The sequence below is a fragment of the Oncorhynchus mykiss genome, chromosome 8 (genome assembly GCF_013265735.2).
Source record: "Oncorhynchus mykiss isolate Arlee chromosome 8, USDA_OmykA_1.1, whole genome shotgun sequence".
Taxonomy (NCBI): Eukaryota; Metazoa; Chordata; class Actinopteri; order Salmoniformes; family Salmonidae; genus Oncorhynchus; species Oncorhynchus mykiss.
In genome coordinates this window covers 73,811,319-73,837,587 of record NC_048572.1, presented here as the reverse complement: position 1 = coordinate 73,837,587, position 26,269 = coordinate 73,811,319, and the positions used below count along the sequence as shown (strand labels likewise).

At 44.4% G+C, this 26,269-nt stretch overlaps 2 protein-coding genes across 3 annotated transcripts; one reads left to right on the top strand and one right to left on the bottom strand.

Moving 5' to 3' along the window:
* Nucleotides 1–212: 212 nt before the first annotated feature.
* LOC110530534 (microsomal glutathione S-transferase 3) lies at nucleotides 213–2,758 on the bottom strand. Of its 2 annotated transcripts, none has more exons than XM_021613696.2 (6): nucleotides 2,627–2,758; nucleotides 1,632–1,766; nucleotides 1,444–1,517; nucleotides 1,261–1,318; nucleotides 1,019–1,091; nucleotides 213–923 (listed from the first exon to the last, which is right to left on the bottom strand). In XM_021613696.2, exons 2-6 carry the CDS (start codon nucleotides 1,746–1,748, stop codon nucleotides 793–795), a joined length of 453 nt encoding a protein of 150 aa, XP_021469371.1. In that variant the 5' UTR covers nucleotides 1,749–1,766; nucleotides 2,627–2,758; the 3' UTR covers nucleotides 213–792. The 2 variants fall into 2 exon arrangements, with proteins under 2 accessions (XP_021469371.1, XP_036842084.1); XM_036986189.1 differs by having other exon boundaries at nucleotides 1,632–1,763; nucleotides 2,627–2,696.
* A 1,541-nt stretch (nucleotides 2,759–4,299) lies between these two features.
* On the top strand, nucleotides 4,300–25,709 carry LOC110530983 (leucine-rich repeat-containing protein 52). Its single transcript, XM_036986188.1, has 3 exons — nucleotides 4,300–4,737; nucleotides 4,901–5,531; nucleotides 24,001–25,709. The coding sequence occupies exons 1-3, from the start codon at nucleotides 4,684–4,686 to the stop codon at nucleotides 24,345–24,347; spliced, it is 1,032 nt and encodes a 343-aa protein (XP_036842083.1). The 5' UTR covers nucleotides 4,300–4,683; the 3' UTR covers nucleotides 24,348–25,709.
* Nucleotides 25,710–26,269: the final 560 nt, after the last annotated feature.

Here is a 26,269-nt window from a genome sequence, read left to right as displayed (position 1 = left end):
ACTGTAAGTCGTTCTGGATGAGAGCGTCTGCTAAATGACTAAAAGGTGTAAATTTAGGACAACTATGCAGATCAATGAGGACAACCACACACATTAACCTCTTGGTTCACTCTGGTTCTTCTGAGGCAATAACATCTCCTTATTCTCCATACACACACACACACACACACACACACCTCACGCCCATGGATACAAACATTAAAACACAAGTCCATGATAGAACCTAGAAATGTTATTTAAGCCCATTTTCCATGGTCATTTTCTACATTAGAATTTCATTTAGAATACAGCACAGGAGGATGCTACGGTTAGGACAGATCCTAATTATGGCAGGTATGGAGATAATGGAATGGCATAAAACACCTGGAAACTGTGTTTGATGCCATTCCAAATCATTCTGCTCCAGCCATTAACACGAGCCTGTCCTCTCCAATGAAGGTGCCACCAACCTCCTGTGGAATACAGTTTTGGCAACATTATGCATAAAAAAGTCCACACTCTAACAAAGAGTAGCTGGTGAAGCACCATGAACAGCTAATCTGGGCCTATCAGTGTTGAGGAGGGGGTCTGGGAGGAGTTGGCGTGGTGTGGTAGTTATGGAATGATAAACTAACAGTCGTGGTCATCTCTTTCCAAATGTTTACTGAACTCTGTCTGTACATATCATACACAAGTACGGATGCCCACAAAGGACATCCTACAACTACTAATAGACTGGGGTCAGGTGGGGTTGCAGTGCTTCTCACTGAGGAATGGTAGCAGGAATGGCAGCTGGAAAGGGAGCTGAGAACCTCATCCTGGTCTCATCCCAGGCCTCACCCAGTCACCACAGCCTAACAGGGTTCTGCCAAAGTTGGCTACGGTCAGAATCATGCCCAGCAGAGCAATGTTCCCGGATAACCCCGGCATCCTTTTTTTAGGATCTGAAAGGAATACATAGAACAAAACCCTTGAGTAAAGGATGCCATAATGTTTTAATAAATGATTGTATTATAAGCATATTTATCAATTGTCTTACCTCCAGTGGAGTATCCGTATGCATAGATCTCCCTGCTTATAACCCATGTCATTCCAAGTCCACTGACTAGGCGCTGTAACACAAATGGCTCCCTGTTAAACAAAAGACTCTTAAAGAGTCTTAATAAAGGGGAATCCAGATGAGTGTCTTTATGGAGTACTCTGACTAACTAACTGTAAAGTCTGGGACGCATGGTACGCAAATCTAACATATTTAGTAAATTAATAAATGGTGGAACTCACAGGACTATGCAGACCACCAATGGCCAGACTGAAGAGGAAAACAGGGTAGCTCTCCAGGCTATAAAAAAAATATGTTTAACCTAATATTACAAGAAATGTTTGGTTTTTATAACAAACATCTGGTTGTTTCCTCTGCTGCTTCTGTGAAGTACATACTAAATGTTCATACTACATAGTACATACGTGTTCTGATGGGCTCGCTGGATGCAGTTGAAGATATTTCCAGAGTCTGGATCATTGCTGTACATCTGAGGGTACTGTCCAACAGAGAAGAGAAAATCAGGGGAACCATCTTGAGTTTTTATAGCCTAGTTTAAGCTTTAGATGATTCATTGGCTGACAGACAGTGGGCCAGGTCCCGGGCAACTCACATTGATCTTGTACTTCTTGCGAGCTTTGCCAACTTTCACAGCAAGGTGGGCAACCATGACCATGCTGGCAACACCAGTGAGAACCACATACCCATATTCTTTAGACAGCACAACCATTCTGGCACTGATCTCCTGCTGCAAGAGAAAAACACATAGCCTACAGGTGAGTTGGTCAATCCCACTTTCACATTCACTGTAGATAAGATACTGGTTGAAAGTCCAATAAGTAAAACGGATTAGTTAGTAGGCCCTAAATTAATAAATGACATTAGATCAATGCCAAGTCGTTGAAACCAGAATATACTCTATGTTCTTGGAAAATAGGCTTCTATGCTAATATGGAATGTGCTTATTATGTCTATTGTAGCCTATTGTTAGGATACTAAACTGCAAAAACCCTTCCCCTCAGCAAAGTTCTCAAAATGTGACACAAAACAACCATCTATGCATGTAGTACAGTGCACATAAAAGTTACAAATAAACAATAGCAATAGGTGCATATCTTCGCATTTTCAAGCGAGTAATTCAGTTGAACTTGATGCGCTAAAACACATGCCTAACTCCACCGAGGGCCAAGTGTCTGCGGGCTTTCACTCGTCCCTTGTAACTGATTTACGAATTAAGGTAACTGAATTGTAAGGAACTCTCCTCACCTGGTTATCTAGGTCTTAATCGAAAAGAAGAAAAAAAAACGGCAGACACGAATAGGTCCTCCATGGAATGAGTTTGACACCCCTACACTAAAAGCTCCCAAAACAAAAGCCGTGTTTGAGAGCATCAAAACGATTGCAGGCGACTGCCGACTGACTGATCTACAAATCACCTTGCATCATGAATAACTACTACTCATTAGAATGTATAGATCAGTCAATCAATACATTGCGAGTATGATCCTCTCGAACACGGCCAACGTGAGAACTAGAAGTGCAACATTATAAGCTATCCAGCAACAATACGTAACGTTGAAAACCGTTTGTAAAATAAGTGTTATTTACCTGTTAATGACGATCTGAATAATGTTCGCAATTGAAAGTGGTCCGTCTGTTGTCAGTCAGTAATCCTGTGTCGTCAACTCGTAAGGGAGTCAGTCCTATTTAAACACACAGAAGAGGCGTGGTGCCTCCCCCTAGTGGGGTAGAGTTCATTTGGGCTGTATCAGATCGTAGGACTACTACCAATAATTCTGAATTTTAGCATGACATTGAGTAATATAATAAAATAGTGAAATTAATAGAATAACTTTATTTACAGTTAGTTTTTCACAAGCCTATTTAAAGTATGTTTATTTGAGTGCAACCTCTTCATTTTCCTATGTGAGTTCAAACGGGGCAATATCTGACTCACAAACCCCTTGAGCTCTGGTTCTCTGTTCAGCCTAGTCATTGTGACAATGTCATGCGTGAGGGAAGTTCCCTTATGTTCACTACAGTTTTTTGATAGAAAGTAATCAATCAGTTTTACTTCCCTTGTATAGAGTGATTATGCTGACTCTTATCTACCGAAGGTAATTTCACCAAAGTGTGGCCTTGGATTAGACAGACGGGTTTAGTCATAGGACCATTTCAGTATTAACTTCTGTTAGTTAATTTGTGTTAAGATAAGTGTTAATTTCACTGGTGTGATTTTTTTCCAGTTACATTTGTTTTCATCCGTTTGGTTTTTGTTTCAGTCTGACACATTATGTCATACTAATTCTTCTCAATATCAAATGTAAACAATTGATAGGCCCAACATTCAATTTACATTCCAAGTGTCGGTCATAGGGAAGAGAATCCTGTTTTGCAATATTTTAACAATACTACATCACTAGATGGCACTATATCTTTAGTAAACAGCAGCCGTAAGTACACTTTCTGAATGGCAGAAGCTTTGAGACTTTGGTCTCAGAGAAAGGATCATGACAATATCCCATTATGAAAAGTGTGAATAAATGCTCTCAGATTGGTTATGCTTCTTTGTTCTTTTTTGAAGCAGGGACATAATTGTGGATGAAGGCTTGATTTCATGCACTGTCCCTGACGTTATTATCTCTTGCTGACTGGCACTCTCTCTTTCGGTTGTTGACAGGCATTTCTCTGTCAAATGCTTTGAGATTATTTTTGTAATGAAAAGCGCTATAGATGTTGAATGAATGATTAATTATTATTATAATCCCTCTCCAGCATCACATCTGTCCTCCCACCATGCTGCTGAAATCTGAATCAGCACTTCAACACCTACACATCTCTCTGAGAGATGCAATGGGAAATCCATGTGTATGTGGCTTGTGGGAGAAAAGTTGTGTGAACTGGCTCTTTCCATGTCAATGTTGTAGGTTATATAACAATAATATTGAAATAGTGGCATGTGGCTCCATGCCCAAGCAGCCTGGCACTCTAAGTTTATGACCCTGCATCTGGCTGGAATATGACACTAGACACACACACAACCACACACACACACACACACACACTAAAATAACACACATGACAGTTCATGACAGTGTAATAACCATCTTACCATTTTTAAATAGGCACTATGTAATTTAATTTATAAATAAATACATTGAGATAGAGTGTTCTTTTGGGCCATTATAGTGTCACAATTGGCTATACCCTGGGCATTCTATTTTCAGAACGATTTGTGTGCATTTGTAGAATTAGGTAACCTCTCCTAGCTTGTGTGACTGCTTGACTCCAGTTGTTTAGGCTTTCTTTAGCTCCGTCCTCTCTCTCCTCACACACTCGATCCAACGCGTGAGCAGTGAGAGATCACCATACCGCCCACATTCTCATTCGCGGCTCAGTTTCAGAGAGGGCAGTCAGACCACCACACTTGCAGGAGACCAAATACTATATTATAACACTAGGCTACGACGCGCGAACGAACTCTCCTGCATATTAAGTTCAAATGGCGGCAGTTACACAAAAATTATTGATACTAGAAGAAACACTCTAATCGACCAAATCCAATTACAGAGAATTGGAACTGAGAGGGAGCTTGGGAGTCTGGAGTCCATCAGTTCCACTATAATGGATACGCACGGAAACCAAAACGTGAGGTGACTCTCGGAATGAACTACACAAACTTGCAAGGACAAGTGGCCAACGTCAAACCTCATTATCAGGTAACTATAATTTAATAATTTGAAATAGTTTATAGCATTTAGTTTGGCTAACTGACAGGCCCTAACTGGCAGAAGACATAGGCTATTAATGAATAATGTGGCGTGGTTTGTCCAAACGTAATTCATGAAGTCCTCACCAAGTGTCATGCGTCTTGCTCCGCAGCCCAGCGCGCAATCCTTGCGGCTCATCATTCTGCTGATCCTAGTCATGGGGGTGGCCCCATCCCCAGCTCTAACAGCGGGATGCCCGTCACGATGCATATGCGATGACCAGCTCGTGGTCCAGTGCGCCGGGCAGCACCTCACCGCCTTCCCCACTGACCTGCCGCTGGCCACTCGGCAGCTCATCATCTCCAACAATCGCATCGTGGAGCTGCCGCCGTTGCAGCTCAACTACCTGTCGGACTTGGTGTACTTGGACTGTAGCAACAATTCCCTGACGGAGATTTCTATGTCCACATTCGGGAACCTGGGGAAGCTTGCTTACCTGGACTTGTCCTTCAACACCTTAACGCGGATAGAGGACAGGACGTTCGGGTCGCTTTCCAGCCTCGTGATGCTGAGAATGACGGACAACCCCGGCCTGTCGAATATTCACCCGGACGCTTTCGCAAAGAACTCGGCGCTGCAGGTGCTGGACGTGAGCCGGAACAACCTGACGGTGCTCAACATCAGTTCTCTCATCGCGCTGCCCACCCTGCGCTCGGTCGGCCTCAGCGGGAATTTCTGGAGCTGCGACTGCGATAACGAGGACCTCTGTCTCTGGGTTCACATCGAGGCATTCAAGTTTCAAGGTAAAACTAGCTGCACCTTCAGATATAAATATAAATCCAGATAATTCCCTCTTTCTATATGGTTTGTGTAAGTTTGGTTGTTTTGTCTTACCTCCTTTCTCATTTGTGTGAGGGTTGTGTTAGATGTGCTGGCCCATAAGACATAGCTACTACTGTACTGTGATTATATTCTGTGAAATGCTGTACTAATCATACCAACATCATACACATTGATATACAATCTGCACTTCCCAGGCCTCTATCAATGAATGTTTCCATGTTCACACGCTCCTGAAATGCTCACTGAAAGCATTTCACTTTCCCAACCACATGCACTTCATATAACATAGGTCAACTACATGTTTCATTTATGAGTTCATGAATGAGATCTACTACACTAACACAATTAAGACGTTTAGGAATGAGATTTCAAATAGAATATGTGGAAAGACTGATATGAATATTGTTTATGCAGTAGTGGTGCGTGGGTAAAATCACAGGGGATGTCAATCCAGGAAAAAAAGCCATATTACAACCTGTGTTGTGATAATTGCGTTGTTTGCTCTATAAACTATTAGTTCATATGCCTTGACACCGTGATATATATGCTTAAAGCTGAGACGATAAGAAGACACAGTGGCAGAATAAATTCAACCACACCTTTACATTTGTTTCATTACAAAACCAGAGAACAAGTCCACAAAACATATTGCATGCAACAAACAGTACATGACCTACAGCACGGTCAAGCCAAGTAATGTTTCCGACATTTTTGGACTATTAAACAACTATTGATTTAGAACCACTGAAAGTTACCGCAAGTCGCAAAGAAAACAGGGGCTGCTTCGACTATTCCAGCACCATCCCAACTTCAACATCATATAATCACCTCTGCTTAGTCTAATACAGTGACAACTAAAAGATACCAAAAACGATTTAGTTGAATCAACGTTAGCTAAATATGATGTGGCTGTCCATGGTACTGATTTGTGTGTGTGTGTGTGCGTGCAAGTAGAACACACATGTTGACTCACCCTACTTGTAAAGAAACGCCAATGCCATTCCTCTTTCATGTTGCCTAAATGGTCTATGACTGTCATACATTACATGCTTTTAGTTTTTGTTGTCATATTCATGGGCAACGATAAGCCAGGCCAGATAGTTAACATTAGCATACTACATCTAGCAACATGTTGATCTTCTATGCTCTCAGGCCAGGGACACAATGTATTATTTTATGGTTGGATCAGAATCGTCTTTATAATCATTGGCCAGTACGGAGAATTAAGTAAAACCACAAGTCCAAATCCCCATCTACATCCATGATTAATTTAGGAAAGGGACTATTTTATATATCTATCTAGCTAGCTAGCCCCTGAGGACCACCGAACTGGATGCAACAATGAACGTTTTTCAATAATGACATTTGGCCTGTGATGTGATTGGTCTGAAGTCAAATCCAAACGGGCTTCCCTTGACACTTTTTTTGGTGCGCCAGAGCTCACTCAGTTTAGCTCAACACTGATTGGCTATTATTTTATTCATTTTTTATCAAGGGAAGCCAAATCCTCGCTGGCTTCCATTGCATTCAATGCTACGTGCGGAAACAATGTCATACTCTTTCTGACCAGACAGCATCAGATAGATACGCTACACATACTGAGACAGAGCGGCGCTGTCTCCTTCGCTCTGATGCTTTTTCCAGTGTGATACATCCAGCCTCTTGCGAAATGAAGGAAATTTGTGACACACAGAGAGAGGAATGATAAATGATTTGGTATTTTTGTAGTTTTTTTATTGGCATCCAGGAATACATGCCACCATGTTTATGACAGCAGCAGTAGAATAAACTTAATGAAAACTTAAACGTGTTAATGTATATATTCCTACATTTCATGTGCAGTTGCCTGCATCACAGGGCCTAGGGTGTCTTAAAATCAAAATAAAATAAATGTTTATTTGTCACATGCACCGAATACACCTTACAGTCAAATGCTTATTTACAAGCCCTTAACCAACAATGCAGTTAAAAAAAGAAAGAGAAAACCTACAAAAAAATAATAAAAATACAAGTAACAAATAATTAAAGAGCAGCAGTAAAATAACAATAGCGAGGCTATATGCAGGGGTACCGGTACAGAGTCAATGTGCAGGGGCACCGGTTCGTCGAGCTAATTGAGTTAACAGGTGGCAGTGGAGGCCAATAACCATAACAGCAATTGAATATGATCTGTTAACTCAGGACTGAAATGAGACACATACTGAGGAGCCTTTCTCTTATTCCTTTACTCACTCATGCAATTAAGGCTTAATCCAAAAAAACCCAGTGTCTAGATGTCAAATCACCAGTGAATCGCATCTCCTCGTGTTCACCTGCACATCTCCACCAACCGCTTCCACTTTAATCAACAAACTATATGCCTATGTAATGAAGTTGGCTCGGGGAACCACACTCAGGTGATCAGTAACCTTGCCTGAGACCTAAACATTTTGGTTAGCTTCCTAGGCCTTTAGATAGGCTTTATCTCAGTGGACTAACAGTCTTGTGGTGTGCAATAAACCTTGGTTCAAATCCAGCCGGTTACATAATGCAACAAAATTCTGTTTGGAATAAGGGTTGATTTTTTTGTTACATTCTCATATCTTGACAGACCCCTCGACATTTTCCACATTTTGTTACATTACAGCCTTATTCTAAAATGGATAGCATACTTTTATTCTCATCAATCTACACACAATACCCATAATGACAAAGCAAAAACAGGTTTGTAGACATTTTTGCCCCAAAAAATGTAAAAAACGGAAATATCACATTTACATAAGTATTCAGACCCTTTACTCAGGACTTCGTTGAAGCACCTGTGGCAGCGATTACAGCCTCGAGTCTTCTTGGGTATGACACTACAAGCTTGGCACACCTGTATTTGGGGAGTTTCTCCAATTCTTCTCTCAAGCTCTGTTAGGTTGGATGGGGAGCGTCGCTGCACAGCTACTTTCAGGTCTCTCCAGAGATGTTTGATCTGGTTCAAGTCCAGGCTCTGGCTAGGCCACGCAAGGACATTCAGAGACTTGTCCCGATTCCACTCCTGCGTTGTCTTGGCTGTGTGCTTAGGGTCATTGTCCTGTTGGAAGGTGAACCTTCACCCCAGTCTGTCCTGGGCGCTCTGGAGCAGGTTTTCATCAAGGATCCCTCTGTACGTTTCTCTGTTCATCTTTCCATTAATCCTGACTTAATCCACCTGTGTCTCTGCCACAGCATGATGCTGCCACCACCATGCTTCACCGTAGGGATGGTGCCAGATTTCCTCCAGACATGACGCTTGGCATTATGGCTAAAGATTTCAATCTTGGTTTCATCAGACCAGAGAATCTTATTTCTCATTGTCTGAGTCCTTTAAGTGCCTTTTGGCAAATGCCAAGCGGGATGTCATGCCTTTTACTGAGGAGTAGTTTCTGTCTGGCCACTCTACCATAAATCCTGATGGGTGGAGTGCTGCAGAGATGGTTGTCCTTCTGGAAGCTTCTCCCATCTCCACAGAGGAACTCTGGAGCTCTGTCAGAGTGAACATCGGGTTCTTGGTCACCTCCCTGACCAAGGCCCTTCTTCCCTTATTGCTCAGTTTGGCCAAGGAGCTAGCTCTAGGAAGAGTCTTGGTGGTTACAAACTTCTTCCATTTAAGAATGATGGAGGCCACTGTGTTCTTGGGGAACTTCAATGCTGCAGAACAGGTGGACTCCAATAAAATTGTAGAAACAATGGAAACAGGATGGAAACAGGATTCACCTGAGCTTAATTTCAAGTCTCATAGCAAAGTGTCTGAATACTTACGTAAATAACCTATTTTTGTTTTTTATTTTTTTATAAACGTGCAGAAATGTAAAAAAAAAAAATCTGTTTTCGCTTAGTCATAGTCGGTATTGTGTGTAGATTGATGAGGAAAAAAATGTTGGAAAAAGTCAAGGGGTTTTAAGACAACGAATATTTGATTTTGGATTTGTTCAGTTTGGAGTCTTCTGCTGCATTTTTGGGATGTGTCTATAGACAAAAGAGCAGCTATTTATAGTGCACCTCACTGAGCAAGAGCCAGTCTTACTAAAACCATGATACACCTACTAATGGGCATTCCCCGCACACACATGCACACACACGCACACCAGCTCATCATCCTCTCCCCTGCAGCTCAGGCAGAATCCTAAACTAGTCCTGTAAGAGCTGTCCTATTTCCATGCTGCTCATTGCCTTTGTCTGCTTTAATTTGGAGTGTCCCTTCAAGCGAACGCTTGCAGCAAGGGAGAACACACACACACATTCCAGACCGCAGTGTTTTACGCAAAGAGCTCCTCTGGAGCTTACCTGTTCTGAGAGGCACTGTCTGTCTGTCGTCTCAGCAGTTTAGAAATAATGCATTGATAGAAGGAAGGGAAGAAAAACCCACAGAAAGAACTAACAGATTCTCCACTGCTGTCTCACCTCCTAAAGACTAGCATACTGCCTGTAGTTAGCAGTTACATAAGGAAAGGGTATTTTAGGGTGGCCGGTAGCCTAGAGCGTTGGGCTAGTAACCAAAAGGTTGCTGGTTCAAATCCCTGAGCTGATTAGGTGAAATACATCTGCCAATGTGCCCTTGAGCAATGCACTTAACCCTAATTTCTCCTGAAATTCGCTCTGGATAAGAGTGTCTGCAAAAAAAATCCTAGAAACAGTGTGGTGTGGGGATGGGACGGGGAGAAGAGCCCTGAGGGGGAGGCGCCGGCAGCTTCCATGCCTTGGGGAGAGAGAGGGCTCTAGCCAAGTAGAGGGAGAGAAGTAGAAGTAGTAGTGTTCACTGAGAAGGAGGGTGGTGTGTTGTATTATTAAAAGGAGTGCTACTATAGTGGTGTCAGGAGGTCTGAGACGAGATCAGAGAACTATTGAAGTGTATTGTGGTGTCTATCTCCTTCGTGAAAACTCCCCACATCTGTGCTGCTAAATTAGTTTCCAAACTCTCAGGGCATCTGAAGACAGATGTCTTTGGAGACAACAGAAGATCTAGGCCCATCTCTGTCATTATCCTATATCCATCATTCCTAAAAGTCCATTTGTGCTTGATCTGAAAATGTGGTCGGAGGCACCGTATGGAGGGTGTGACGCAATGGCGGATCCTCCGGAGGCATGCAGAGGACAAATTGAGCTCAGTACTGCATTGCTGTGCGCCTCCCAAATTTTGTAACAATGAGGAGGGCTCCGTAAATCTCCGCATTGACATAATTTGTTGACGGTAGGTGGGGGCGAGAGGTCCTATATAAACCCAAACTCACTTCCTTGACAACTTCCTTCATAATAGCTCTGCGCTGCTCCGTGGAGAGCATTAATGCCCTGACTTCTGCAGAGGCTGTATCACCGTAAATGCTGCCGATGCAGATGTAGGATTGACCATGTAGCACCTTTACTCTATCATTAGTGATGCTTATTTACTGGGTTCAGTTCTGCTCCTCTGATTTACGGAGCCCTCCGCATTGTTACAAAATTTGGGAGGCGCAGAGCAATGCAGTACGGAGCTCAATTTGGCCTCTGCATGCCTCCGGAGGTTCCGAAATTGCGCCACACCCTCCGACCACATTTTCAGATCAAGCACAAATTGACTTTTATTCACATCACCAGACAGAGATCACAGGGTCAGTTGCGTCTGTGATGTAGGCTAAGACAAATCAAGAGAATACTGTGTGTGAATTTCTACAATGGAACACTAATTAAGAATTAATTTGATGTTAATCAAAAATATCTCTTCCTACTATTAAACATTGCCTTACTGTTATTTGATCTGTATCTTCCAGTACACCATATAATCCTCTGCAGCTCCAGTCAGATTTGTACTCAAATCTCAATAGATTAGACTAGTACAACATACTTTTAGTGTATGTGGACACCTGTTCGTCGAACACCTCATTCCAAAATCATGGGCCTTAATACAGTGCCTTGCGAAAGTATTCGGCCCCCTTGAACTTTGCGACCTTTTGCCACATTTCAGGCTTCAAACATAAAGATATAAAACTGTATTTTTTTGTGAAGAATCAACAACAAGTGGGACACAATCATGAAGTGGAACAACATTTATTGGAGATTTTAAAATTTTTTAACAAATCAAAAACTGAAAAATTGGGCGTGCAAAATTATTCAGCCCCTTTACTTTCAGTGCAGCAAACTCTCTCCAGAAGTTCAGTGAGGATCTCTGAATGATCCAATGTTGACCTAAATGACTAATGATGATAAATACAATCCACCTGTGTGTAATCAAGTCTCCGTATAAATGCACCTGCACTGTGATAGTCTCAGAGTTCCGTCAAGCGCAGAGAGCATCATGAAGAACAAGGAACACACCAGGCAGGTCCGAGATACTGTTGTGAAGAAGTTTAAAGCCGGATTTGGATACAAAAAGATTTCCCAAGCTTTAAACATCCCAAGGAGCACTGTGCAAGCGATAATATTGAAATGGAAGGAGTATCAGACCACTGCAAATCTACCAAGACCTGGCCGTCCCTCTAAACTTTCAGCTCATACAAGGAGAAGACTGATCAGAGATGCAGCCAAGAGGCCCATGATCACTCTGGATGAACTGCAGAGATCTACAGCTGAGGTGGGAGACTCTGTCCATAGGACAACAATCAGTCGTATATTGCACAAATCTGGCCTTTATGGAAGAGTGGCAAGAAGAAAGCCATTTCTTAAAGATATCCATAAAAAGTGTTGTTTAAAGTTTGCCACAAGCCACCTGGGAGACACACCAAACATGTGGAAGAAGGTGCTCTGGTCAGATGAAACCAAAATTGAACTTTTTGGCAACAATGTAAAACGTTATGTTTGGCGTAAAAGCAACACAGCTGAACACACCATCCCCACTGTCAAACATGGTGGTGGCAGCATCATGGTTTGGGCCTGCTTTTCTTCAGCAGGGACAGGGAAGATGGTTAAAATTGATGGGAAGATGGATGGAGCCAAATACAGGACCATTCTGGAAGAAAACCTGATGGAGTCTGCAAAAGACCTGAGACTGGGACGGAGATTTGTCTTCCAACAAGACAATGATCCAAAACATAAAGCAAAATCTACAATGGAATGGTTCAAAAATAAACATATCCAGGTGTTAGAATGGCCAAGTCAAAGTCCAGACCTGAATCCAATCGAGAATCTGTGGAAAGAACTGAAAACTGCTGTTCACAAATGCTCTCCATCCAACCTCACTGAGCTCGAGCTGTTTTGCAAGGAGGAATGGGAAAAAATGTCAGTCTCTCGATGTGCAAAACTGATAGAGACATACCCCAAGCGACTTACAGCTGTAATCGCAGCAAAAGGTGGCGCTACAAAGTATTAACTTAAGGGGGCTGAATAATTTTGCACGCCCAATTTTTCAGTTTTTGATTTGTTAAAAAAGTTTGAAATATCCAATAAATGTCGTTCCACTTCATGATTGTGTCCCACTTGTTGTTGATTCTTCACAAAAAAATACAGTTTTATATCTTTATGTTTGAAGCCTGAAATGTGGCAAAAGGTCACAAAGTTCAAGGGGGCCGAATACTTTCGCAAGGCACTGTATGTAGTTGGTCCCCCAGTTTGCTGCTATAAAAGCCTCCACTCTTCTGGGAAGGCTTTCCACTAGATGTTGGAAAATTGCTGTGGGGACTTGCTTCCATTCAGCAACAAGAGCATTAGTGAGGTCGGCCACTGATGTTGGGCGATTAGGCCTGGCTCGCAGTCGGCATTCCAATTCATCCCAAAGGTCAGGGCTCTGTGCAGGCCAGTCAAGCTCTTCCACACCAATCTCAAGAACAAACATTTCTGTATGGACCTCACTTTGTGCATTGTCATACTGAAACAGGAAAGGGACTTCCCCAAACTGTTGCCACAAAGTTGGAAGCATAGAATCATCTAGAATATCATTGTATACCTTAATGTTAAGATTTCCCTTCATTGGAACTAAGGGGCATAGCCCAAACCATAAAAAACAGCCACAGACCACTATTCCTCCTTCACCAAACTTTACAGTTGGCACTCTGCATTGGGGCAGGTAGCGTTCTCCTGGCATCCGCCAAAACCAGATTCATCCGTCAGACTGTCAGATGGTGAAGCGTGATTCATCACTCCAGAGAACGCGATTCCACTACTCTAGAGTCTAATGGCAGTGAGCTTTACACAACTCCAGCCAATGCTTGTCATTGCGCATGGTGATCTTAGGCTTGTGTGCGGCTGCTCGGCCATGGTAAACCATTTCAATAAGCTTCCGCCGAACAGTTCTTGTGCGGATGTTGCTTCCGGAAGCAGTTTGGAACTCAGTAGGGAGTGATGCATCCGAGGACAGACGATTTTTACGCACTGCACACTTCAGTACTCGGCGGTCCCGTTCGGTAAGCTTGTGTGGCCTACCACTTCGCAGCTGAGGCGTTGTTGCTCCTAGATGTTTCCACTTCACAATACCAGAGCTTACAGTTGACCGGGGCAGCTCTAACAGGGCCGAAATTTAACAAACTGACTTGTTGGAAAGGTGGCATCCTATAATGATGCCACGTTGAAAGTCACTGAGCTCTTCAGTAAGGCCATACTATTGCCAATGTTTGTCTATGGCGATTGTGTGGCTGTGTGCTCGATTTTATACACATTTCAGCAACAGGTGTGGCAGAAATAGCCAAATCCACTCATATCAAGGGGTGTTCACATACACAATATACAGTTGAAGTCGGAAGTTTACATACACTTAGGTTGTGTAACGGCTTTCTTCCTGGGAAGGAGAGGACCAAAGCGCAGCGTGGTAAGTGTCCATGGTTATTTAATGACAGAAACTCAACATGAACACACTACAAAACAATAAACGTGGCAAAAACCCAAAACAGTCCTATTTTTTTTAATTTTTTTTTTATAAAAATAATTTATTATCATCAATACCATTCATTCTTTACAACTCATAATTTCCATACAAACTCAAATAGTGGTATTTTAATTTAAACAAAACAAAAACCCCAAACAAAACCTCAGGGGAGCATCTTCCCTCCCCGTCATCCTACAAACTACCTTTCCCTATCTCCCCGTCCCTAATCTATCCCCTTACAAATCTAAATGACACCCAGCCCTAAACCCCCCTTCCACCTCTCCCGGGCAGCATGCTGCCCCCACTTCCTCTCCTCCCTCTTCATCCTCCCCCTCAAATCTCCTTCCACCCTCCTCACTATCCCTTCCACCCCCCAATCTCTCCCTGTCTTCACCATGTTCTGCCTGGCTTCCCACAGCCCCCGTTTAAAGAGACTCATGAGAAGCCAGAGCAGAAACCTGTCCCTATCCGTCCCTCTCGCTCTCCCTACACCTCTCTCTAACCTGGCCCACGTCAATACAAAATCCCCCCTTACCAAACCTAACAACACCCGTGCCCTAGCCCATACTACTCCGGCAAAGGCACAGTCCCAAAAGACATGGCGCACAGTCTCCTCCCTGCCACAAGAAGATCTTGGACAGGTGGGGGATTGCACCAAACTATACCGGTACATGATGGAACGTACCGGCAAGCACTTATGGAGGCTCAACCAATTCAGGTCCTTGAGCCTGTTGTCCAGACCCCGCGCCTGCACTCCCTCCCAGACCACTTCCGAGATGCCCACTACAGGCGCCGGACTCCCTGCCTTTCTGACCTCCTCGTACAGGTGCCTGTGATCTAAACCTACTCGGGCAACTTCAACCTCAGGGTGCTCACGCAGCCACTTGGCCGCATGACCAAAGTGCCACGGCAGCTGTTCCGCCCGAGGACCCGTGTTAGACCACACCATTACGCTTCTCGCCTGATACGAGAAGAACACCCGCAGGAGGTAACCGGACGGGTGTATCACTGGATGAGCAAGCTCCGTTAACAAGAAAGAAACAAAAATTGCGTCCAGCTTGAGGGGGAAATGTGGTACCCCCCTACCTCCCTCCCCGATGGGACAAAGCATGCGTGCCCTGGCGACCCACTCGCACCTGCCACTCCACATGAACTGAAACACAAGCCTCACTAGAGGCCTCCTCAGACTAGCCGGCAATGGGTAGATGTACGCCAAATACAAAAGAGACGGCAACACATCCACCTTTAGAACCAGGACTTTGCCCATAAAAGACAAATACCTAGCCTTCCACATTGCTAGCTTCCTCTGTACCACTGCGATACGCATGTTCCAGTTTAGCGTCGCTGAGCCGGAGGTCTCAAAATGGACCCCGAGAATCCTCAGGGCCCCCTCACAGAGAGATAACCCCCCGGGCACATCCGTTCTACCGCGCCATCTTCCGAAAAACTTGACGGAAGACTTTGCATGGTTCAGAACTGCTCCCGACGCTCGGGTGAAATCCCCAAAGATGGCAAGGGACCTTGTCAGGCACGAGTCCTTGCACAGCAGCAAGGAAGTGTCGTCGGCGTACTGCGTCATCTTAACACGCAGCCCACCACTTCCAGGGATCAACAAGCCTTCCACCCCTGTGTCTGCCCTAATGGCAGCCCCCAGAGGCTCCATGTACAGAACGAAGAGGAGAGCCGAGAGTGGGCACCCCTGCCTGACCCCAGACGAGAGGTCAAAAACGTCACCCAAGTGACTATTTACACTAACTCGGCACCCCGCTCCGACATATAATGTACGAATCCATCCTATGAACTTCTCCCCAAATCCTAATCGACCTAACACTCTGAATAAAAATTATCTATTCACGCGATCAAAGGCTTTCGCCTGATCTAGCGCTGCTACCATTAAAGGCAGTCCTCCATCTTCAACCCAAGCGATGGAGTCCCTGATTAACTGTAGGTTCCATCTAATAGAGCGGCCCTCTACCCCGCACGTCTGATCCTCATGGACGACGTAGGGAAGGGCTGTGCGCAACCGGTCTGCTAAAACCTTTGCAAGTAGCTTGTAATCTACACACAGCATGGTCAACGGCCGCCAGTTGCCAAGGTCTGTTACTTCCCCCTTCTTATATAAAAGTGACAGCACACCAACAGCCATTGATCCCCCCGGGACCCCCGTCTCAAGGATGGCCTTCAAGACTTCGAGGACCACTGGTCCAAGTATACCCCAAAACTTGAGATAAAACTCAGCCGGCAGCCCATCTATCCCAGGCACCTTCCCTTTTCCCATCCTCCTAAGAGCGCTCTCAACCTCTTCTAGTGAGATCTGGGCCTCCATCACTTCTCTAATGTCCTCCGGCAACCGCCTGGACAAGTGTTCTAAAAACACATTTCCCTGCTCTACATCTATTTCCCTTTCCTTAAATAAACCTTGGAAATGATCAGTTGTCACCCTGACCATATCCTCTGGTTCTCTAACTATACTACCATTTTCTTCCCTAACGCCATGCATTACCTTCCTACTCTGTCTGGCCCTAACCGACTTAAAGAACATAGCAGAACAAGTCTCATTGTGTTCTAGAAAGCCACTATGCGCACGCTCCAGGAAAGCTCGAGCCTTCCGCTCCTGCAACTCCCTGAGCTGCGCCTTTAGGGTTGCGGATCTCTCCCAGTCAAACGACCCGCCGAGGTTGCCTGCCTCGTACTCAAGTTCAATTAACCTTTGGATACGATCCACCTCCCTCCTCTCCTCCCTTTTTTTCCTCTTGCAATATCCTATTATAAAAGCCCTAATCCTCACCTTAACTAAATCCCACCACTCTAACACCCCCTCGCACATGGACCGGAGACCCTCAAGCCTCCAAAAGAAACCATAAAACCCGTCAACAAAAGCCTGCTCCTCCAGCACATCCCGATCTAGCTTCCAGTACCCCCTACCAAAGAGGCAGACTGGCGACCCCACCTGCAGGAGCACCCCGTCGTGATCCGAAAAGGAAACAGGCAACAGCCGCCCAGACAACTTACCCAAAGACCTGGGTACAAAAATATAGTCGAGCCTCCGCTCAACCCCCCTGGAGTTGCGCCATGTAGGACCGTCCATTTTCGGAGTAGTGTGCAGACCATCTACCAGACCATGGCAAGCCATTAGCCTGGCAATGGCGCCTGCACTGCTATCCCCCCCTCTTCCTAAATCTGTATTAAAATCCCCCCCTATCACTAATTTCCTATTTGTGACACACAGGGGCGTCAGACAGTCCACCATCTCCCTCCTGTCTGCCACCACCTGTGGTCCATACACCACCACTAATCTAAAATTACAATCCCTTATCGTGACATCCACCCCTATAACCCTCCCCTGCATTACCACAAAAGAATCCTCCACTTTAACCTCCCTGTGCCCACACAAAATCCCTACCCCCGATGAGTGCACCCCCCCAACACCCCAAACCGACTCCCCCTTGTCCCACTCCCTCTTAAACCTATTAACATCCCCTCCATCCCTCAGGTGAACCTCCTGTAAAAAACAAAAATCAAACCCCACACCCTCCAAATAACTAAAAACCGCCCTCCTCTTAACACAATCCCTTAAACCCCTTACATTTAAACTAACAAAAGTAAAATCAGACCCCATGAAAGAATAAAATAAAAACATGTAATACACTCAAATTCTAAACCCAGACAGAAAAAAACAAAAACAGGAGACTCACCCGATGCTCCCCTGCTCCATATCTACCGGTGATGACACCATCTGTATTCCCAACATCCCCCCCTCTTCCTCCATCTCACCAACCCAGGATGCAGGAATAGTGTTTGGCTCCGGGGTGCCCTGCACCCTGGGTCTACCCCCACAATCCTCCCCCTCCCCAGTGCTGCAGCTGGATTGGAAAAAATTTGGGGAGGCTGAGTCCCCAAACAAAAAACTCCCCACCTCCTCCTGTACCCAGTCCTGAGTCCTGTTAGGTGTGTCCCCACCCAACAGATATTGAGAGCCTGTGGAAACCAGCAGCAACCCAGAGGTTTCTCCCACCCCCATCACTCTCTTGGCCATCCCCTCCCTCTCACTGTCGGCCAATCGCTCCCTCCTCTTCATTCTCTTCTTTGGTGATGACGGCAGTGGAGAGATACCAACCCCCCCCCCCCGCCAGCTCCTCCACCATACCCCTCATCTCTTCCACCAGGGCACATTCCCCCCAGTCCACTTGCTCTTCCACCGTCTCCTTCTCCACCACTCCTCCATCGCTTTCTTCTCTCTCATGCTCCTCCACTCGGTTGCCGTCTTCCGCCGCTTTTCCTGGTTCTCCTACTCCCGTGCCTTCCGTTTCCTTCTCTCTTCCTTCCGCCGCTTCTTGCTCCTCCTCCTTCTTTGTGGCCTTCCCCTCTGGACCTGTACTCTGATCATGAGGCGTGCTTCCTTCCCCTCCTCTTCTTCCCCCATCCCCCGCCCCTGCTCCCCCCCCAGCCGCAGACGCATATGACCGCTGACGGGCCGGGCACCCCCGCCACAGGTGTGCTGACGAGCCACACCCATGGCACGTCTTAGGCTTGTCACAATCCCTCGCCTCATGATCCTCAGATGCACAAAATCTGCATTTTCTTGTACTGCATGAGGCGAATATGTGACCGTAGGCCATACAGCGTCTGCAAAATGGGGGCTGACGTGCATAAAACAACGTCCCCCTGTCAGCCCCTAGGGAGAACATAGCAGGAGGATGGAGGTAGCCACCATGTCCCTTTGGGTCCTCTCTGAGGAGGGCCTGGAAACCTCTCCTCCCATTCCAAAACCCAAGGGAGTCTTTGAGGTGCCTTGCTGAGGAGACGTTATCCATATATCTCCCCAGAAAAGCCCTCACCTCTTCGTCCTTAACGTAAGGGTTGTAAATGTTGACAGTTACAACCCTAAAATTATTCTTCGCCAGGCTTGTTATTTCGTAGTGGCACATCGGCCTCTCACCTCCCACTGCTCTTGCCCTTCTCAGGATATCATCGTGTTTTGCCTCTGTATATAGTGCCACGTCGTATGCTCCCTCCAACGAGTTGCCTTGGAAACAAAACACGTCCTTCACCGTCAGCTTTAGAATCCCCATCAATATTATCCTTCCAAAAGATTCCCGTCCTAAAGGCTCCATCTCCTTTTCCTTCCAAGCAAACCTAATCGTGTTAGCCAGCCCAATCCCAGGGACCGACCGTGTTGATGTATTTAGCACCATCTCCGCAAGGAGAATGGCGCTCGTTCTCTTCTCTTCCAAAACAAGTGAAAAGAAAAAAAACAAAATGACTGAGCCTATCTGGTGCAACAAACACAAAGACAGGAACAATCACCCACAAATCCCAACACAAAACAGGCTACCTAAATATGGTTCCCAATCAGAGACAATGACCAACACCTGCCTCTGATTGAGAACCATATCAGGCCAAACATAGAAATAGACAAACTAGACACACAACATAGAATGCCCACCCAGCTCACGCCCTGACCAACACTAAAACAAGGAAAACACACAAGAACTATGGTCAGAACGTGACAGGTTGGAGTCATTGAAACTCGTTTTTCAACCACTCCACAAATTTCTTGTTAACAAACTATAGTTTTGGCAAGTCAGTTAGGACATCTACTTTGTGCATGACACAAGTCATTTTTCCAACAATTGTTTACAGACAGATTATTTCACCTTATCACAATTCCAGTGGGTCAGAAGTTTACACTAAGTTGACTATAACTTTAAGCAGCTTGGAAAATTCCAGAAAATTATGTCATGGCTTTAGAAGCTTCTGATAGGCTAATTGACATAATTTGAGTCAATTTGTCGAGTAGCTGTGGATGTATTTCAAGGCCGAACTTCAAACTCAGTGCCTTTTTGCTTGACATCATGGGAAAATCGAAAGAAATCAGCCAAGACGTAGAAAAAAAATATTAGACCTCCACAAGTCTGGTTCATCCTTGGGAGCAATTGCCAAACGCCTGAAGGTACCACGTTCATCTGTACAAACAACAGTACGCATGTATAAACACCATGGGACCACGAAGCCGTCATACCGCTCAGAAAGGAGACGTGTTCTGTCTCCTAGAGATGAACCTACTTTGGTGCGAAAAGCGCAAATAAATCTCAGAACAACAGCAAAGGACCTTGTGAAGATGCTGGAGGAAACAGGTACAAAAGTATCTATATCCACAGTAAAACGAGTCCTATATCGACATTACCTGAAAGGCCGCTCAGCAAGGAAGAAGCCACTGCTCCAAAACCGCCATAAAAAAGCCAGACTATGGTTTGCAACTGCTCATGGTGACAAAGATTCTACTTTTTGGAGAAATGTCCTCTGGTCTGAAGAAACAAAAATATAACTTTTTGGCCATAATGACCATCGTTATGTTTGGAGGTAAAAGGGGGAGGCTTGCAAGCAGAAGAAAACCATCCCAACCGTGAGGCAAGGGGGTGGCAGCAACATGTTGTGGGGTTGCTTTGCTGCAAGAGGGACTGGTGCACTTCACAAAATAGTTGGCATCATGAGGATGGAAAAGTATGTGGATTTATTGAAACAACATCTCAAGAAATTAGTCAGGAAGTTAAAGCTTGGCCGCAAATGGTTCTTCCAAATGGACCATGACCCCAAGCATACTTCCAACATTGTGGCAAATGGCTTAAGGACAACAAAATCAAGGTATTGGAGTGGCCATCACAAAGCCCTGACCTCAATCCTGTAGGAAATTAGTGGGCAGAACTGAAAAGGCGTGTACGAGCAAGGGTGCCTACAAAACCTGACTCAGTTACACCAGCTCTGTCAGGAGGAATGGGCCAAAATTCACCCAACTTATTGTGGGAAGCTTGTGGAAGGCTACCCGAAACGTTTGACCCAAGTTAAACAATAGTTATGCAATTTAAAGGCAATGCTACCAAATAGTAATTGAGTGTATGTGAACTTCTGACCCACTGGGAATGTGATGAAAGAAATAAAAGCTGAAATAAATAATTCTCTCTACTATTATTCTGACATTTCACATTCTTAAAATAAAGTGGTGATCTTAACTGACTTAAGACAGGGAATTTTTACTAAGATTAAATGTCAGGAATTGTGAAAAACTGAGTTTAAATGTATTTGGCTAAGGTGTATGTAAACTTCTGACTTCAAATGTATACTAAAGTATGTCCTCAATAAGTCCATCCATGCACAATATATGAACAAAACCAGCCAATTCTGTGGTGAAAAATATGCCAGTGTAAATAGTGCGTGAACAAAGTCTGCTGGCATGAAACACAGAATACAGAGCAGAGCACAGCCAGTCAGCCAGGCAGAAACAGTAAAAGCCTTTTGAGCTGATCCCCAAACACAAAAAGCTGCGAAAACAAAAACAAATTAATATCCGTTGACATTCTCCAACACTCTGGTTATTGCAATCACATTTCAGGCATTTTTCTTCTTCAGAATATGACCCCTAACAAACCAAGGCTTCTGGATGATATCCAGGCAGCCATACACACAGTATGATCATCTTTGAGTCTTTAGTATCTTTGATTATACCATAATACTGTATAATACTGTCTCCCCAAAACCCATTTATAGTAGTCTATTCCTCTTCTGCAGCAGAGTAGGAGTAAGCTGTCTGGTCTTTGATGCTACAGCACAGGAGTTCCTGGTTCTGACAATCAAAACAAAAATCCCCTTGTCTATTGACATTCATGATTTCTGAGTGAGTGAGGGTCTTAGTCATGATGCAGGAGCCTGCTGGAGGCATGCAGCCTAGCAGAAGAAAATCCCTTCTATCTGATTACTGTACGAGTCAGGCACAAAAGACAGAATTACCCAGTGAAATCCAGTAGGGTTTGAAATGTGCTTGAATTATTCAAAAGCTTCGGATTTGGTGTAATGTAATATCAACAACACAGCAGCTCCTATTCTGTTACTTTCTGAAAAGGGAAACAGAAGTATTTAGCATGTGTTGTTTTCTTACATGGTATTTTATTTTGATTTTTTGCTCGAAATTGAAAGATATTTCAGGAGGTAGTGTGTGTTATCTAGCTCTCATGAAGGTTATGTAAAACGATATCATGTAATGTGTTTGAATTATTCAACAGGCCACAACTCCCTATTTGATGAAATATAATATTGATATCACCTTCCCTGGGTTGCTTACCTACGCACTTCAACACTTCAAATAACATTTCCATCATTATTATGTGTATGTAGATTACCGACTAACGCAAATGCATCCGATTAAGAATATTTGCCACATCAGCTTTATATAGAAAAACAAAGTAATGCTCAATAGTAATGTTGAAGTTGTTGGTTGGGGAATTGATAATAATAGTAGCAGTAAGTTGTTCTTATGTTGGTAATACAGTATGGGCTCAGTACTAATTGTAATGTCTACTAGGATGGTAACACTTTTTGAATTGTCCCAAGTAGATGTTCAATAACTGTGAGCAACATTTAAACTATCTACCAACCACAGGAGGCTGCTGAGGGGAGGATGGCTCATAATAATGGCTGGAACAGAGCAAATGGAATGGCATCACACATATAAAAACCATGTGTTTGATGTATTCGATACTATTGAACTAATTCCGCTCCAGCCATTACCACGAGCCCGTGCTCCTGTGCCCTAAACTTAACCCTAACCGTAGCAAGCAGTTGTTTATTGATAGTATGACCATCTGTTGATAAGCTATCTATATATCATCAATATTGGACTATCCAAATAAAGTGTGACCAAAACGGTCTTCACTAATTTAACTAGGACATCGAGTTTTTACTTGTCAGGTGACATGGTCAAGAAAAACTCTGGAGCTCTAATCATTACAACTAGTGATAGGCTCCTACTGTATCACCAACTAGTGATAGGCTCCTACTGTATCCCCAACTAGTGATAGGCTCCTACTGTATCACCAACTAGTGATAGTATCCTACTGTATCACCAACTAGTGATAGTCTCCTACTGTATCACCAACTAGTGATAGTATCCTACTGTATCACCAACTAGTGATAGTCTCCTACTGTATCCCCAACTAGTGATAGGCTCCTACTGTATCACCAACTAGTGATAGGCTCCTACTGTATCACCAACTAGTGATAGGCTCCTACTGTATCACCAACTAGTGATAGGATCCTACTGTATCACCAACTAGTGATAGGCTCCTACTGTATCACCAACTTGTGATAGGCTCCTACTGTATCACCAACTAGTGATAGGCTCCTACTGTATCACCAACTAGTGATAGGCTCCTACTGTATCACCAACTAGTGATAGGCTCCTACTGTATCACCAACTAGTGATAGGCTCCTACTGTATCACCAACTAGTGATAGGCTCCTACTGTATCACCAACTAGTGATAGGCTCCTACTGTATCACCAACTAGTGATAGGCTCCTACTGTATCACCAACTAGTGATAGGCTCCTACTGTATCCCCAATACAAATACTAGTGTGACATTTTATTTATTTTTATTTAACCTTTATTTTATCAGGGAGTCATACTGAGACCAAGTTCTCTTCTACAGATGAGCCCTGAATTACAGAAATGACAGAAAATAGACACATCGAAATATAAATACAAAATGCAAGCAGAAAGAAAAACATGGAAAGAAAAAAACCAAACACACTCATTAGTAATACGGTCAGGACTTATGAGAGTACTGTAGGTAACCCCCACTTGTGTTGTGTTCTCTTCCAGATGAGGGCCAGACGGTGTGCCGTGGTCCTCCTGACCTGCAGGGGCAGCGTCTGGGTGAGCTGGGGCTGCAGCTGCGGTCGCGGTGCCACCAGGGCCTGGGTTCCTGGGACTACCTGTTCTTCCTCGCCATCGGCTTCGTTATCTTTGCGGCAGGAACGGTGTCGGCGTGGGCAATCGGCGTGGTCATGGTACTGTACGAACGCTATGTCAAGAAGAAGAGCGAGCAGATGGACCCCGATGACGAGATTGAGCAGGACGCAGGACCTGGCACGGGGGGCGGAGGGGGTCACCATGCCAACCTACCAGGTAATGGGGATTTGAAAAACACTGGTCACATGGTGGTATGACTCCACCCTGTCCCACAGCCTCCCTACCGACTGTGCCTCGGAACCTACAGAACTACAAAACCTTTGATGTCATAAAATGGCAGAGGTTAAGAAGAAACTACAAAGCAGAGAACACTGGGATTAATAAAATACAGAAGAGAGACAACGCAGAAATGTGCCTGATTTTCATGGTGATTGAGAGTTAAATGGTTATAGTTTCTTAAAGTCCCAGTGCACAGTTTTGTATCATATTGTACAACAGCTGATGAACCTAACTTTGTAAAAGTGTGACAAAATGTGATCAGTGTTATTTACTGATGGTTGAAAATACAATCTAAACAGGACCTTTAAAATCAGCAGGTTTTGCATGGATGGAGTTTTGGCTTGCTTGGTGACATCACCAGGTGGTTAAGTTATAGACCAATAACAAAGTGACTTCCAAACCTCTCTGACAATAGCAGCTAGTTCAGGTTACATGTCTCTCCCATTAGGTTCTGCCAATTAGGCCCCTCAATCAGACCACTCCCAGACAGTTATGGCAAAATTCTTGCTTGAGAAATAGTATTTTGACCATTTTAATGGAATACTATTACAGTAAGGTACTTAACTGTTACCCAGAAATGATTTAATATTGAGATAAAAACAGCTGCATTGGGCCTTTAATATACTATAATAATAGGATTCAATTCTCTGGTCCTGTGTGTGTGTGCTCACTTTGGTAGCCTGTGTGTGTGTGTATTGGGAGTTTGACTCCCCTCTACTATTAGCCAAGAGATCCTCTCTAAGTAGAGCCCTGTCTGCTGAGGGACTTGGCTTCTACCCAGCTGGCTGTTGGAGCTATTCTGGCCGGCCTCTCAGTGGGGCCAGGTAAACACAGGACATGATAATTGATTTCCAGCCTTCCTGCTGTCCATGTTTAGTAGGATGCAGAGTCCCGTCCACCCCACCTGTCTCTTCATGCACTGACTGCACCAAAAACCTTACAGTACCTACTGAATTATAGAACTATTCTACAGCAATAACACAAAACACTTCTACTGTGAAGCGTAATGATTATTATGAAGCACAGTACTAGTCCTACTCTGGGACAGTTGCTTTCATCTGACCCAACCCCTTTAGAATACTACTGACCATCCATCATTCTATATCCCACGACGTTAGCACTGGCTTCTTTTAAAGCTAAATGCTACTCAGATCAGGTGGATCAACACTCACTGTCCTGTTGGTCCTCCGGCTGCACTATGACGTTAATCCTGACTCGAATGCTATAAACTTAGTAGAGGTGAGTCTCTCCATTCATCCCAACAACAGCAGCTGCTCTAAGGAGAGGCTTGTGGCAGGATTACAGTGGCTCTGAGGGGCTGTAAGAGTACATATCCATTACACACAATGGATTGATCAGCTGGAGAGGTTGTGTGAGAAGGAAGGAGGGAAGGAGAAAGGGAGTAAACACACACACACACACTAGGATGTGGCGCACACGTGTGTTAGAGAGATAAGCTGGGGTCCAAGGTGCCCCCCAAGATGAATGTACTTCATTGATGTATAGACAGAATTCAGAACTTCTGTTCTGATACATCTAAGCGACAGGGAGCATGTTCTCTAGGAATACTAGAGGTAGTGTTGGCTGTTGGGCTGGTTTCCTGATCAAAGCAGAGATGTTACTACAGTTATCTGACCTTTATAGTGACACTGTTTCTCTCTAGTCAACACCAGGTGATTCTGAACAAGGAGATATGTTGGTGGTATGAACATAGTACTGTAACCCTCAAATAGGAGACTCAGGAATGTGTGTTTCTTTTGAGGGGGGGGGGGGGGGGGGGGGGGGGGGGGGGGGGGGGGGGGGTGACGGCCTACCGGGGAATTGCCTTACTCATGGGCAGATTTTTTTTAACTTGTCAGCTCGGGGATTGGATCCAGTAACCAACGCTCTAATCACTAGG